Source organism: Mesoplodon densirostris, chromosome 7 (genome assembly GCF_025265405.1).
Source record: "Mesoplodon densirostris isolate mMesDen1 chromosome 7, mMesDen1 primary haplotype, whole genome shotgun sequence".
In the NCBI taxonomy this organism is placed as follows: domain Eukaryota; kingdom Metazoa; phylum Chordata; class Mammalia; order Artiodactyla; family Ziphiidae; genus Mesoplodon; species Mesoplodon densirostris.
In genome coordinates this window covers 117284666-117300806 of record NC_082667.1, presented here as the reverse complement: position 1 = coordinate 117300806, position 16141 = coordinate 117284666, and the positions used below count along the sequence as shown (strand labels likewise).

At 48.3% G+C, this 16141-nt stretch overlaps 1 protein-coding gene across 3 annotated transcripts in view; it reads left to right on the top strand.

Moving 5' to 3' along the window:
* The window catches only part of FEZ1 (fasciculation and elongation protein zeta 1), a 41857-nt gene extending 28984 nt beyond the window's left edge, over nt 1-12873 (top strand). For all 3 annotated transcript variants that reach the window (XM_060104194.1, XM_060104195.1, XM_060104193.1), the window contains 5 exons: nt 2857-3128; nt 4325-4405; nt 6077-6152; nt 10050-10115; nt 12517-12873. In XM_060104194.1, coding sequence (XP_059960177.1) covers nt 2857-3128; nt 4325-4405; nt 6077-6152; nt 10050-10115; nt 12517-12533 — 512 coding nt within the window. In that variant the 3' untranslated portion in view covers nt 12534-12873. The remainder of the gene's footprint in view (nt 1-2856; nt 3129-4324; nt 4406-6076; nt 6153-10049; nt 10116-12516) is intronic.
* Nucleotides 12874-16141: the final 3268 nt, after the last annotated feature.

Genomic DNA, 16141 nt, shown 5'->3' with positions numbered 1-16141 from the left:
TATACATATGTTCCCATATCCCCTCCCTTTTGCGTCTCCCTCCCACCCTCCCTATCCCACCCCTCCAGGCGGTCACAAAGAACCGAGCTGATCTCCCTGTGCTATGCGGCTGCTTCCCACTAGCTATCTACCTTACATTTGGTAGTGTATATATGTCCATGCCGCTCTTTCACTTTGTCACAGCTTACCCTTCCCCCTCCCCATATCCTCAAGTCCATGCTCTAGTAGGTCTGTGTCTTTATTCCTGTCTTACCCCTATGTTCTTGATGACATTTTTTCTTAAATTCCATATATATGTGTCAGCATACAGTATTTGTCTTTCTCTTTCTGACTTACTTCACTCTGTATGACAGACTCTAGGTCCATCCACCTCATTACAAATAGCTCAATTTCATTTCTTTTTATGGCTGAGTAATATTCCATTGTATATATGTGCCACATCTTCTTTATCCATTCATCCGATGATGGACACTTAGGTTGTTTCCATCTCCGGGCTATTGTAAATAGGGCTGCTATGAACATTTTGGTACACGTCTCTTTTTGAATTATGGTTTTCTCAGGGTATATGCCCAGTAGTGGGATTGCTGGGTCATATGGTAGTTCTATTTGTAGTTTTTTAAGGAACCTCCATACTGTTCTCCATAGTGGCTGTACCAATTCACATTCCCACCAGCAGTGCAAGAGTGTTCCCTTTTTTCCACACCCTCTCCAGCATTTATTGTTTCTAGATTTTTTGATGATGGCCATTCTGACTGGTGTGAGATGATATCTCATTGTAGTTTTGATTTGCATTTCTCTAATGAGTAAAGATGTTGAGCATCCTTTCATGTGTTTGTTGGCTGTCTGTATATCTTCTGTGGAGAAATGTCTATTTAGGTCTTCTGCCCATTTTTGGATTGGGTTGTTTGTTTTTTTGCTATTGAGCTGCATGAGCTGCTTATAAATTTTGGAGATTAATCCTTTGTCAGTTGCTTCATTTGCAAATATTTTCTCCCATTCTGAGGGTTGTCTTTTGGTCTTGTTTATGGTTTCCTTTGCTGTGCAAAAGCTTTGAAGTTTCACATGACTCCTTTTGAATTATGGTTTTCCCAGGGTATATGCCCAGTAGTGGGATTGCTGGGTCCTATGGTAGTTCTATTTTTAGTTTTTTAAGGAACCTCCATACTGTCCTCCACTGTATCAATTTACATTCCCACCAACAGTGCAAGAGGGCTCCCTTTTCTCCACACCCTCTCCAGCATTTATTGTTTGTAGATTTTTTGATGATGGCCATTCTGACTGGTGTGAGGTGATAACTCATTGTAGTTTTGATTTGCATTTCTCTAATGATTAGTGATGTTGAGCACCCTTTCATGTGTTTTTTAAGCCTTTTATTTTTAATGCATATTTGCCCCTGTGCCACATTCAAGTCTCAAGGGGTGGAGTCAAAATTTGAAACTAGGCAGGTTAACTGCAGAGTCCACACTCTTAATCTGTGTATCGTATTAACTCTCTGACACAGGTTTGTGGTAATTATGATCCTGCAAAGAAAGAGTTGGATGAAGCGTGAAATTAAAAGATGTAACAGCAGTGGCAAAACTGAGTATAAAATTCATCCATCTGCGGGGATAGTGGTAACCAGACGGCCGGAGGGGACACGTTCCCTGGGAGTGGATCCGAATGGGGATGATGGGACTTATAAACGACGGAGAGGGAAGGCGGGCTGGTCAGGGTATAAAGGTCCAAGCATGGACTAGAATAGTGGTGAAAATAGAGGCGTGATCTGAAGAACTGCACCCTCTAAGTAAAACCCTGTGGCTCTGAAGAGCAGAGGCAGGGCGATGGCAGCAGAAGGAATCCGCTGGGAGGGATGGAGTGGATTTGGCCCTGGTGCTGCATTCACAGCTGCTCCAATCAGGCCATTCTCCGGCACACAAAGGTCCCACACATAGAACGCTCAGCAAAAGACTTGGGAAAACGGCTGAAATGCGGAGTGAAATGGCAAAAACAGAAGGAGGAGGACAGCTCCAAAGAGCGAAATTAGAGGGGAAGGTTGAACTAAGTCAGCAAATACCCCGGCAGAGCAGGAGCGGAAAGGGAAAGGAAAATGGATTCTGATGTAGAAACGAAAGATGCCACTAGGAAGGGGCGCTTTCAAAAATATGCTCCCGAATCTACTTTAGGTGAAGAAGTCTTAGGGGACAAGAGTTTAAAACAAAGTGATCCGTGTCCTGTTTTCCCTGGTTCCCTTTCCTTTTCTCTGACAGTAGCAGACGACTCGGTACCAACAAGCCAGACTTCATTTTTCTGTACGTGTTGCCCATCTTTACATGTCTCACGTATTTTTGGGCACGTGCACTGCGACACAGGACAGTCGGTGTAAAGAAGGCCTCAGATCGCTCTGCTTATTTTGCTGTCGGCTGTATCTTGATCAGGTTTGGGGAATAAACACCACCTCTCTATTTCTCCTCAGCACGGATGCCAAACCTCTTCGTCATGTTTTTTCCCCCAATTCTTGACCCATTTCACATAAGGAATATTACAGAGACAGAGGAAAATAGGGAGATGAAACAAGGGATCAAAAACCACACGTCTACCCACACACGTTTTTGTGGACAGAGTCCACAGAGTCCACAGTCCCTGGGGGCTGTTTTTCCTCCCTCCTTTGTTTCCCCGAGATGATGTTCTCTTCTGCAGTCGATAACTGGCTCTCCCTGCTGGCACGCCCCTAAATTGTGAAGGTCTGTCGTGGCCCTTTGAGGAATTGTCTGGGGCCGGGGGGTCTCCTCCTGACCTGTCAGGCGGCCAGGGACCCAGGAGCCTCTCCAGTGGGCTGGGCTTGATGCAGTGACCCTGCAGGATGGTCTTCCCCTGCAGGACTGAGGCACATGTCTGGATCTGAGCTGACAGAGCTGCTGGACCAGGTGGAGGGCGCCATCCGAGACTTTTCAGAGGAGCTGGTGCAGCAGCTGGCCCGCCGGGACGAGCTGGAGTTCGAGAAGGAAGTGAAGAACTCCTTCATCACGGTGCTCATCGAGGTGCAGAACAAGCAGAAGGAGCAGCGGGAACTGATGAAGAAGAGGCGGAAAGAGAAAGGGCTGAGCTTGCAGAGCAGCCGGATAGAGAAGGGAAGCCAGATGCCTCTCAAGGTAAGAGGACAGCCTGGCGCGAGGACCGAGCGCACCCACGCCTGCGAGCTCCCCGTTGCAGGTCCCGGGACTAGCCCTGCCGTGGCCCCAGACAGACTGTCCTAAGCCGTGACAATGAGCAGGGACACCCTGGCAGACAGCAGAGCCAAGAGAGGGAGAAGAGCCCACCCGTGCCCTCTGCTGCCCTAGAGGACGCCCGGTCTAACTGGAGGAGACAGGATGTAACACTGGAAAATAAGTGACTGTGGCGTGTGCTCTCTTAAGCTAGATCTGGAAAAGTGGGGTGAAAGCATTTAGGATTGAAAGGAGTTGTGCCCTGGGACAAGCCTGCTACCAGCACAGCTTAGGGTGCTGACTCATCTCTTTAGGACGTCAATAGGGTGTTTCAGGATGGAACATTATGACGCCTTGTGATATTGACCAGATTCTTCTAACCAGTGGTTCTCCATCAGGGAAGCTCAGCTGAATCAGCTAAGGAGCTTTTTCTTTTTTTTTTGCGGTACGCGGGCCTCTCACTGTTGTGGTCTCTCCCGTTGTGGAGCACAGGCTCCGAACGCGCAGGCGCAGCGGCCATGGCTCACGGGCCCAGTCGCTCCGCGGCATGTGGGATCTTCCCGGACCGGGGCACGAACCCGTGTGCCCTGCATCGGCAGGCGGACTCTCAACCACTGCGCCACCAGGGAAGCCTGGAGCTTTTTCAAAATACCTTTTCCTGGGCTCTCCCGCAGACCTACTGAATTGGGTCCGGGCATATGCATTTTGGAAAAAGCTTTCCAGATGACAGTCGTTTTACACCTGCCCTTCCCAATGGCTGGGCATTTTGTTTTCTTCCCTGAGACATTTTCATCCTCATCTGTCAAGGTTTCCCTCTGCTGCTTTATTTTTCTATTTACACAATGGAGGCTGAAATGAGGAAACCCAGGAGTGCAGGGGGGGTCTCGTCGCCCGAGGCACTTACTCAGATAAGAGTCTTTGAGACTCTGCTATTGCTTCTTGCAAAGCTCAGGCTGAAATTTTGGCCTGTGTCTTAGCCCAGGTCTTACCTTTGCTTTCTAGTCACAGAACTGGGGCCCGGATCTGGGACAGCATGGAAGCTGACAGGTCCAGGTAGCTTAGGGAGGACCCAGGCGTCCCTGGGCGATGAATATGAGCAGGAAGCACTTGCCCTTCTGAGTCTCGCTCTCCCCCCTCCCCAGCGCTTCAGCATGGAAGGCATCTCCAACATCCTGCAGAGCGGCATCCGCCAGACCTTTGGCCCCTCAGGACCTGACAAGCAGGTACACCCCATCTCCCTGATCCCAGCTTCCTTCCCAGATTCTTGCAACTTGGTCTCTCCAACAGAGCAGGGGATGGTAATTCACTAGAATTATCCCCGCACTGGGGCAGGTTGCAGGGGGAAATGTCCTAACAATTTCTTCCATTCTAAGGAGGACCAGAAAGTGTCTTTTTTAAGTCAATGTTTTTTGAGCCTTAATATTGGAGGCCCTGGATAAAACTTAAAACTCAACACTACTTGTAGACCTGTGAGTTCAGTTGTTTTCAGAACAAAATGTATTAAAGGGGAATCCACTTCATGAAAGATCCCATCCAAGAGCTTCATTACCTCTGCCACACTGGGCCACCAGGTGAGCCAATCCCACCAAGACTGCCTCTTCACTTCAGCTGCCCTGTTGACAGTAACCTGTGCCGCGGGGTCTCCTGTTTAGCTCCATTTAGTCAAACACTTCTCACCTGAGAAGTGGCTTGCATTTCTGGCTCTCAGGTGCCTGCCATGTGCTAGGCTCTGTTGCTTAGGGCAGTACAGAGATGAGTAAACCCTGGTCCTGCCCTCATGCAATGCATAGTCTAACAGAGAAGGCCAGTTTGTCAATAGACACCTTTGAGATTGTGCACAAAAACTGTGTATGTTTTAGACATATCTGTAGCTAAATCCTAAGTGTTAGAATTCTGGAACTACAGCCTAGGAAGAAATTTTAGGAGCATCTAACTCACTCCCCTGAGTTCACAGCAGTGAGAACTAAGGCCCAGAGAGATTAGGCGTTTCCCCAAGGCCACGCCGCTAGTGGCAGGGCCAGGCCTGAAACACAGGCCTCCGGGTCTAGAGGTTTTCTCACTCACGACCCCAGGCTCCCTCAGAACCTTCCAGGTCTCTCTGGCCGGTGTTCTTTGATATCCCACTGGACCCTAAGATGATTTTGTTGTAGGAGCACCTCATCTCCAGCAGAGGGAGCAAACCCAACATCCCAGACCCAGGGCGGGGTTGAGGTTTTCTCACCAGTCATTTTGACAGAAGAGAAACCATTCATTCTCAAGTTGCACTGCAGAAGATAAGAAAATATCACCACTACCACCACCACCCGCCCCTTAGAATGTTGTCTGCTTTCAGCCTGGAGGAGAAAAAGCTCACCAGGATTCCTAAATAATCAAAAAGTTTCTAGTGTCAGAAGAATATATCCGTTGGAGTGGAGGGATATTTTTCCTGGCTAATATGGTAAAGTCTTACTTTTTTTTTTTTTTTTTTTTTTTTTTTTTCCTTTTTGCGTTATGTGGGCCTCTCACTGTTGTGGCCTCTCCCGTTGCGGAGCACAGGCTCCGGACGCGCAGGCCCAGCGGCCATGGCTCACGGGCCCAGCCGCTCCGCGGCATATGGGATCCTCCCAGACCGGGGCACGAACCCGTATCCCCTGCATCGGCAGGCGGACTCTCAACCACTGCGCCACCAGGGAGGCCCTAAAGTCTTACTTTTAAAGAGACATTTTCCAAAAATGGGGAAAAAGTCCTGAAACGATGGTGCGCACACCATCGTGGGTGTTGTCGAGAACATCAAATTCGACGGAGCGTGTTTTTTAGAGAAAAGCCCAATCCCCATGCAAGCTGTCAACCATTATCTCAGCCCCGGGGGGGGCGGGCTTCTGTCTCTCATGCTGCACATCCTGCTTGTCTTCTAGTACCTGAATACAGTCATCCCTTACGAGAAGAAGGCCTCGCCCCCGTCGGTGGAAGATCTCCAGATGCTGACCAACAGTGAGTTCCTCCCTTTCGCAGTGAGACCAGGGGCTCATTTCTCTCCCTCCCACCCTGTGAGTTGCACCCGTGGTATCTCAGTCCGGAGGTGTCCCCAGAGCAGTTTCTATGGGTCAAAATGTGCTCCACACCGTTGCATCACGTCCCCGGCATGGGGTCCAATTAAAGAGTTCTGCAGCGCTACCCAGAGCTGACTCGTCTTTTCCCGGTTCCTGTAAGGGAAGAGACTTGCCAGAGAAAAGGAGCTGGTGGAAGAGGCTGGAGCGGTGGCAGGGTGGTAGTGGTGTGCAGGGGCTCTCTGTGGTCCATCCACGGGTCTCAAGGCTGTGCACTCTCTGCCTTGCCCTTTCTCTCTTCTGCAGCTTGAGGTTGCCTCGTGTCCCCAAAGCAGGAAGCTCCTTCTAAGGGACTGGCTGTATCTAGTGAGAAGCAAGGTTTCTTGGGTGGGATAAGGCTGATTAGAGAGCATAGAGTCTGGTTTTCCTTCCAGGCAATGACTGCTTCCTCTCTTCCACTCTGACTCTAGTGTCAAGTAATATTAAGAAACATTCTGAGCTATGGGAGAAAACAGCCTATGATCAAGAGCCTTTTGTAGGCAAAATCTCTTTATAGACATCAAACACTACAACCCCCAAAGGGCCGGGGGGCACGTGGTGTCAGCCCTCAGCGTCAGCTTGATTCTTTTAGGAAGAGAAAAATCCTAGGCTGAGATGTGGGGACGGGCTCAGTGAATCACGAGACTGGCCATCTCCCTGGCAACCGTGCACTGCATTGAGTGACGCACTAACCGGGCTGCGCAGCCCGCAGCCCGGTTGCTGTGCTGCTGCCTGGGCGGGAATGGACCCCTGCAGGGCTAGTTGACACCCTAGGGAATGGGAAGAGGAGCTTCAGCTGTTTGGCTGAGGAAGATAGGTACCTCCTGGGCCCAGTGCTAAAGGTGCCCAAACGGTTTCATTTTTATCATTTGGGGGAACTAAAGCAGGAGGTTCTGGTAAACGGAAATCTTGCCTACATCAATAGATACTGCGGCCTTGAGAATCTGGAATTTTAAATTCAAAGTGCATCGGCTTCCTCTAAACTCATTTGGAGCGCCTTTATTTGCATACATATGCACAGAGATTTTTTTTTTAACGGAAGCAGATAGAAACGAGCTGACATTTATAGGTGTTTGTATTTTCACAAGGAGTAAGCATTTGGAAAATAATTTGGACAAATTATGAAGGTTCATATATGTAGAGTACTCTATCGTGCTCTTTATTTTTTTTTCTATCATGCTCTTTAAAAAAAAAAAGGAAGAGCTATAACTGTATTACAGATATCTATTCAGGAATTCAGTGTGAAATCCTTTCATTTTAATTAAGAAACACTGGGTTTGCTTACACATTTCAAGTTCATTTTAAAAATTAGGGCTAGAGTATATCCGTCGTTTAGAATACTCTGGAAACATAGAAATGTGAACAAAAGAAAATAAGTAACTTCTTGTCCCCTTCACTGTGGTTACTGTATGGTGTTTTTCAGCCATAGTATTTTATGGCTTTTCCATATGGTTGGGATTATACTGGCTATAAAATTTCATATCATGATTTCAGTCACATCAGTTAACATTTGGTTAACATCCTGGGTTTTTTTGTTTTGTTTTTTGCGGTACGCGGGCCTCTCACTGTTGTGGCCTCTCCCGTTGCGGAGCACAGGCTCCGGACACGCAGGCCCAGCAGCCATGGCTCGCAGGCCCAGCGGCCATGTCTCACAGGCCCAGCCGCTCCGCGGCATGTGGGATCTTCCAGGACCGGGACATGAACCCGTGTCCCCTGCATCAGCAGGCGGACTCTCAACCACTGCGCCACCAGGGAAGCCCCTAACATCCTTTTTATGGCTCTCTCTTCTGTCATATGGACATACGACATTCCAATATTTTATCCCTTTAAAAAAAAAAACTGCCAACTTTCCTGAATACCAATTCTCTTGTAGATTATGAAAGCTCTTTTTGGGCACATCCTTGTATGGGTTTGTGAATCACAACTCCTCTTTCCCCGACTCCTGAGTCAAGAATGTAGTCCAAAGACTGGCTCCGGGGACTGGGCAATTTATATAAATTTTGGATTTTGGAGATCACCTTAGTCACATATTTATTTATTTATTTATTTATTTATTTTTGCGGTATGCGGGCCTCTCACTGTTGTGGCCTCCCCTGTTGCGGAGCACAGGCTCCGGACGCGCAGGCTCAGCGGCCATGGCTCACGGGCCCAGCCGCTCCGCGGCATATGGGATCCTCCCAGACCGGGGCACGAACCCGTATCCCCTGCATCGGCAGGCGGACTCTCAACCACTTGCGCCACCAGGGAGGCCCCTTAGTCACATATTGACTGAGTGCAATTATTGTATTTTTACGCCTATCTTCTTGGTGGGCAGCATTTAGTCTGCTCATGCTCAGTTGCAAAGTATTTTCAGCCTATTACATTGAAACGAATCCATGTCTAAAAATACGGAAGAAATAAAAGAAACCATTGCCTGGATGGCCTGAGGTCCAGTCTTTTTCTGGAGTTGGCCACGGACTCATGCCACCATCAGGCTCTGTTCCTCACCCACTCCTGAACTTTGGAGTCAAGTTCCATGACCCTGACTTGCAACTAGGCAAGGTAATCAATGGAAAACAGGACGTAGGAATGGACTGGGGGGTCCCTCCATTGTAATGGTTGCCTACTGACCCCAGCTATCAGGGCCAGCTGATCTTTAGTGTTTTTTCCACTTGCCAAAAGTAATACATGTTCATGGAAAAAAGCTGGACACTGTAGAGATATCACGTAGAAGGGAACATCCCCCGGGGTCTCACACGCCGAGGTATTGGCTTTTTACGGTTTCATGCACATTATTCCAGATTTTTCTATGAATATTAGCATTTATTATTTACTCATTTAAAATTAATACATAAAGTTCTGCAGTCTTCTTTCTTCATTCATAAGTATGTCTTGTATATACAGATCGCTCTCATTTCTCATGAAGCTGTATGAGACTGCGTATATACCATATACACCATAGTTTACTTAAGGCATCTATTGATGAATAACTCTATTATTGGATAACCCACCCCTGCCCTCATTTTTTGATAGTATAAGCAAGGTCCAGGTATTTTCTTGAAGGATTTTCTACAAAGCTGACTTCCACAACATGAATCATGAATATGAGAAGATGCTTCCTAGTTTAATAACAGAAAAATCTGTTTTAAAACCTTTTATAAAAAGCCTTTAGGCTTTATTCACTTCCCTATTGTTTGCTTCATGTGTAGGTCATATCCTGTTTCAACAAGTAGTCTGTAAGCTCCTTGAGGGTCATTAATACTCTTGCATTTCCACAAATTCTAGCGCTGTACTGGGCATAGAGTAGAAAATATTTGTGAAATTAGATTTGTTTGCTGTTAATAAACTGGAGGTGAGAACTTTGCTCATAATATCTGTTTATATGAATAGAATGTCTTTAAAGACAGATTTATCGGTGGTTCGGTGATGTGACAGCTGTTATTATTAACATTTGGATTGCATCCGAAAGCTGATTCCTTTTTTAAATTGCTTTGTTTATTTTTATGATCATTAAAGATACATACTTAGGAGGCGATGTGGAAATTATAGATGAGCACACACACACAAAGTAAAGGATAAAAGAGAAGTCACCTCATCCATAGGGCCCCCCCGACTCTTTTGATGGATTTCCCACCAGCCCCCTCCCCGCCCCAGCAGGTTGAATGCTGACTCTTGCCAGAGGCTTCTAGACTTTGCTCAGTACTCAATGAATGTCTTGTTTCCTTGACTCTTTCTCGCTCACTTTGGGTTGGTGGGTTGTCTGGCCCCAGAGGTGAGCTCTATGCCCTGATGCATCTTAGCTCCTTTCTCTTTCCTTCTCCAGTTCTCTTTGCCATGAAGGAGGATAATGAGAAGGTGCCCACTTTGCTGACGGACTACATTTTAAAAGGTAAGAGCGGCCCAGGCCTCTGGGAGCAGAACATCCTCTAGGGCCCCCTCCCCCAGGACTCCTGCTGGACACATGGAACCCCGCACTGCAGCCCTCCCAGGGCATCCACGCCAGGCCAGATCGGGCAGGGTCAGGGAACTCAGTGGACAATTGTGAGGAGGCCCTCGCCTTTGGATGTTGCTAGGAGGCCTGAGGAGGAGATTCCATCACCCCCGAGTCACCAGAGTGACTCCACACAAAAAGCAGCCAAACCAACAAAAGACTTATTGTGAAAGTTCTCTGTGGCTTGGGCTATTTAGTTGGCAAAAATAAAGCCAGAGGATACCTTTAACAGTTTCAACTACTTGAAAGGCAGCAAACTAGAGTCATGATTAGCTACATCCTTTCATAACTTTTTTGTTCCATCTTTTATTATGGAAGTTTTTAATATATATAAAAGTAGAGTGAACGGTATGATGAACTGCCATGTACTTAACATCCAGCTTTAACAATTATTAACTCCTGGCCAATCTAGTTTTCATTTATATCACTTCTCTCTTCCATGTTTTTTTGAAGCAAATACCAACCATTATATATATTTTTCATCCATGAGTATTTCAGTGTACATTCCTAAAACATAACCACGATATCATGATCACAACTAGAAAAATAAAAAATGTAAAAGTATCTTTGAGGGACTTCACTGGCCGTCCAGTGGTTAAGATTCCACACTTCCACTGCAGGGGGCTCAGGTTCGATCCCTGGTCAAACTAAGATCCCGCATGCCGCATGGCATGGCCAAAAAAAAAAAGTATCTTTGATTACCCAACCAGTGTTCAGGTTTCCCTGATTTTCCTGTAAAATATTTTCAGGTTATTTGTTTGAATCAGGATCTAAAGAAGGTCCATACATTACAATTGCATAATGTATCTCTTAAATCTCTTTAATATATATAGGTTCCCCTTTCCCTCCTCTCTCTCCTTCTTTGAATTTTATTTCTTAGAGAAATCAGGTTATTTGCCCCATAGCATTTCTTCATTCCAGCTTTTCCTTGGTAGTTGCGTCCTCACGGTTTCATTTAATGCATTCTTCAACCTTTTGTATTTCCTGTTGCCCAGTAGAGCTGGAGGACTGATCACATGCAGATCGTCCACACCAGAACAGACCAGGCAAGGCCAGAGAACTCAGTGTACAATTGTCCGCAAAATTTTTGATAAGTTTTTGGTTATCAATGGTTGTAAACTTCCATTAAGAGACACCTATTACCTGGTTGTCTTTCTTTGGGGGATATTAATATCTGTGTTAGTCTGCTCAGGCTGCTAAAACAGAAGACCACCAGGTGGCTTAAACAACAGTAATTTATTTTCTCACAGTTCTGGAGAGTAGAAGTCCAGGATCAAGGGGCCAGTAAAGTGGGTTTCTAGTGAGGGCTCTCTTCTTGGCTTGTAAACAGCTACCTTCTCGCTATGTTCTCACACGGCCTTTCTTCTGTGTGTGTGAGGAGAGTGCCAGAGCGCTCTGGTGCTTCTTCTTACAAGGGCACTAATCCCAGCAGATCAGAGCCCCACCCATATGACTTCATTTAACCCTCCCTTCTTAGAGGCTCTGTCTCCAAAGACAGCTGCACTGGGGGTTAGGGCTTCAACATGAATTCTTGGGGGGACACAAACATGGACTCTGTAACACTCTCCATCAATGGTCATTCATTGTCCAGATTCTTTTTTTCATTAGGTTTTGCTCCACAGGCACAACTTTGGGCACAGCTTCCAAAGGCTTGTGGACCTCAGTTTAGAACCTCTGAGCTGTATTGTTTCCATAAGGCTCAGAAAGATTAATCTTAAATTTCTGCAGGATGAATTTAGGCTAAACATTGGGAAGAACTTCTGACTCTTAAAGGTTTTAAAAGAGTATCCCATTTCTCAAAGGAGGTGTGTAGAAATGGGTTCTATAAGTCTGGGAGCCCGAGAGCTAGACTTTACCCCTCACGATCCACTGAAATGTCAGTGAATTTATAAAACTAGTTAACATTTACTGAGCACTTTCTATTTGCCTCTGAGCAACCCTGTGGGGTAGGCAGAGGCACAGTCCACTGTATACATGAAGAAACAAGCACAGGTAGGAGAAGTTATTTCCCGAAGGTCGTAGAATTAGTAACAGCCAGACCCAGGACGTGAACCCAAGCAGACGGGCAGCAGAGACCATGCAGTTAATCATTACACTGAACAACCGCCTGTCCCTGGCTCTTCCTCCTTCTGGAAGGAAGACACGTGATCACCATCCTTCCCTGGTTCTCAGGGGGCAGTTCTCTGCTCGGGACGCTGGCGAGAGGCTGGCGTGGCCGCTCTCGGCCACGGACACCCCGGGCTGGCAGGTGTGACCACACACTCGCTTTGACGTCCCTTCTCTCCTCTTCTCTTTCCAGTGCTCTGTCCGACCTAACCTTGCCCTTGGGAGCAGCCTTGCTGCGGAGGTCACTGAGCAAGAGTCATCCCACTGCAGGGACTGCATGACACCACGTAGCCTCCGCCGTGTATTTAAACGTGTATAGCTTAACCTGGATTAAACATGAGCAAATGCGCGGGGTCCTTTGCTGTTGGCTTCTAGTCCTAGTAACCATTGGATGCATGACCGAGGGGCAGGGCTGGTGACGTCACCTCCTCTCTGCCTGTGTCGGAGGGAGGTAGACGCTGTCGCCACTCATGGTGTAGTCTGGCTCCAGCCCTCAAAAACAGCTTCCACCCTAAGACTAATTTTGAAATAAACCTTCATTTAATTAATATTCTTCATGTGCTTTGGCGTGTGGTGTCCCTCGGCCCTCTGGTACAAACCTCCAGAGAAAGGATGTGTAGCTGCAACCACATGATGTTCGTGGCCCGTGGCAGCCAACACGGAGTTTAGGGCTGGGCCGTGGGGGGGGTGCATGCCATGCCCTGTGGCGGGGCTGCAGTCATACAGACGGAAGGAGGAGGCCATCTGCAGACGCCTAAGATCTAGCTGCTTGACAGCTTTACAGGGAGCCGCACGCTGAGTTGGAGGAGCTACTGGTTAGAGAGGAGAGTGTGAAGTTAGCGCATGGCAAGTGAAGCTCGGTGGGGAACAGCTAGGGAGCAGCTGGGCAGCTGTGGTGCCTCCTGTTGGGATGGCCGGGTTGACTCCTGCAGGCCCGGGTGCTGGAGGGCATCAGCTCTGCTGGGTTCTCCCAGCGTGGGGGTCCCGGCTGCTTTCCTGACTGCTCCCACCGACCCCTGGTATCCTCTGGCCGTGCGTGCCCTCCTTGCCCTCCCTGCAGCCCTCGACTCCCATGTGCTGTCCCCGGCATTGGTGACAGGCAGTTGCCAGCCTCTTTGGGCCAGCAGGTGAAAGCTGTCCTCGTATCCGGAGGGGGCTCGATTTCACCACGACCTGAACTGTTTTGGCTTCCATCTTCTGGCTTGAATGATATTAACTCTGCAGATTCCCAGAGTCCTGTCTTAAAACAAAACTTTTATCAAGTACTTGCTATGCACCTGCCACTAGCTTTGTCACCTCTACAAATCATCTTGCATCTCAGCAGCCCTACGTAGGTAGTAGCATTGCCCTGATAGAAGGATGCGGAGACCAAGAAGCAGAGATGCTCAATGTGGTGGAGTCAGACTGGCACCTCGGCTTCTTATCCAGTTAGATCTCCACCCCCTCTTAGGAGTTTGGTGTTTGTGTGCCACACGGAAAGCCGTGCTTCACCACACTGGCAACTCCACAGAAGGCCACAGATCGACACAGGTGACAATAGAAGGCATCCTTGTTGACCTGCCTCTGGCTTCCTGGGCCTCTGCTTTTCTAGGAGCGGTGCCACAGAGCAGTAGCAGTCTTCCCTGGGGGTGAGGCAGGGGAAAAATACCCCAGTGCCTGCAGCTCAAACTCAGGCATCTACACAGAGCAGGACTTCTGTGTGGACAGAGCCCCGGCCGCTATAGGAAGGTGGAAACACCACAAGGTACCCGTGCAAATCCTCAGGGGTCAGCATGTGGACCTAAGTACCAGAGCTTTGACAAAAAGGGGCATCTGCAGCTCTGCATTCTTTGGTGCCACAGCCAAGGGGCAAAGGGCCACTGGCAGGGTGAGGTCCTTAGCACGATTCACACTTTGCCAGCTATGGGGTGGGTTGGGGGGGGAGCAGTGAATTCCCAAGAGCCTTCCTTCCTGCCTTGGATTTGTCAGATCTGGGTCAGCCACTCCTTTCCCCCAATTTATCCTGCCAGCAGGTGTCTGAAGCAGCAGAGACAAGCTAATCAAAGCTGCTGGCAGTTAAAAATAAACCTCAGGTGTCAAGGAGACACTCCATCTGGGAGGAGGTGAGTCTAGCAGGACGGGGGGGTGGGAGCAGCGGCTGCTGTTTCTCTCCTGTTGTCCACATCAGGAGCTGAGGGGGATAGTAAATCAGTGTCTCGTGGTTTTTGCATTGCCCTTTCCTCTGTCCCTGCTACTCAACATGAGGGGCCCAGACCAGCAGCAGTGACAATGCGTAGAAACTTGTTAGAAACGCAAAACCCAGGCCCAGCACCCAGCAACCCCTCCCCCCAACCGTTGGAAGCTGCATTTTAATGAGATTTCCAGGCAATTGGTGTTTGTGTTACGTTTGGAGACACTTTGCTAAGCTTTCAGTAAAAAGCTGGAGCCCTGACTCTTGGAGACTGAACCCTCAGAAAGCAAGGATGGTGTGATTAACAGGTGACCTCACTGTCTTCCCCCACCCCTCTGGTCCTCATCCCTCAGGACTGTTGTGACGTCCAGGAAGAGTCCCAGGGCGGATGGATACTTCAAACTCCAGTCAGTCCCGATGGCAAAGCTCAAGTCGACCTACGGACTTGAGTAGGCACTCAGCCAGGGCCACCGGGGAGCCAAGGCCTGCAGGGCACCCTCCTGGGCAGGTAGGACTTAGTCCGGCCAGCAGGCTCCTTTACTGAGGTGCATCCGTGTCAATTAAAGGCCTCCATGCGGGTTTGGGAAGCTTAATCTGATCCAGTCTTGGTGAGAAAATGCCACTGTAGGGCCTGATGCCAGCCTTTGGTTGTGTAGAATTGAGTCAGACTATCCTATGTCCCCACATTCCCTTTCCTTGTATCTCTGCTTCAAGACGGGAGACAAATGTGGTATCTCAGAAAGAAAACCCAAAGGATAATTAATTAATTAATTAATTAATTAATTAATTAATTTTTAAAGAAAGGGGACTTCCCTGGTGGCACAGTGGTTAAGAATCCACCTGCCAACGCAAGGGACACGGGTTCAAGCCCTGGTCCAGGAAGATCCCACATGCCGCGGAGCAGCTAAGCCCGTGTGCTACAACTACAGAGCCCGTGAGCCACAACTACTGAAGCCTGTGTGCCTAGAGCCCGTGCTCTGCAACAAAGTGTAGCCCCCGCTCTCCGCAACTAGAGAAAAGCCCGCACGCTGCAAAAAAGACCCAGTGCAGACAAAACTAACTAAATAAATAAACAAATTTAAAAAAAAATAAGAAAACCCAAAGGGAAGGATGTTGGGCTACTAAGTTTTATGGGATAAGTTGGAGTTTTAAAATGAAGTAAACCTTTTGCACTGGAATAATATCTGCACTATAACTATCTTCAGCTAGAGGTCAGGGAAGAGACAGGGAAAATCATAAGGTGCAATCCAGTGGGTGTTTTAGTATGAATGATGAACCCAGTCCTAACAGACGTGATGAGTCCATTCCATGGGCTTTGAGCATCACTGTGTCCTAGGGACTCCCCCAGCAGCCCCGTCACAAAGAGCGCTTCCGGTCTCACGAAGGCCAGGAGCAGGGGGCAGGCACTCCAGGGGCCCAGCCCTCCTTCAGCAGAAGCGTGAATCGGGAGGGAGCCAGGAGAGATGACACCCGGGCCAGCGTCCACGATTAGTATGCGTGGAGGGGAGAGTAATTAGATGCAGCTCTTGGAGAAGAGACACGCACATTCTTGATGGCGCCTGATTATTTATTTCCTTGGGAGGATGAGAGGAGACTCCTTAGGATTTCTGTCTGAGCCTGAGCTTTGCTCTCCTCCTCCCTTCATGAG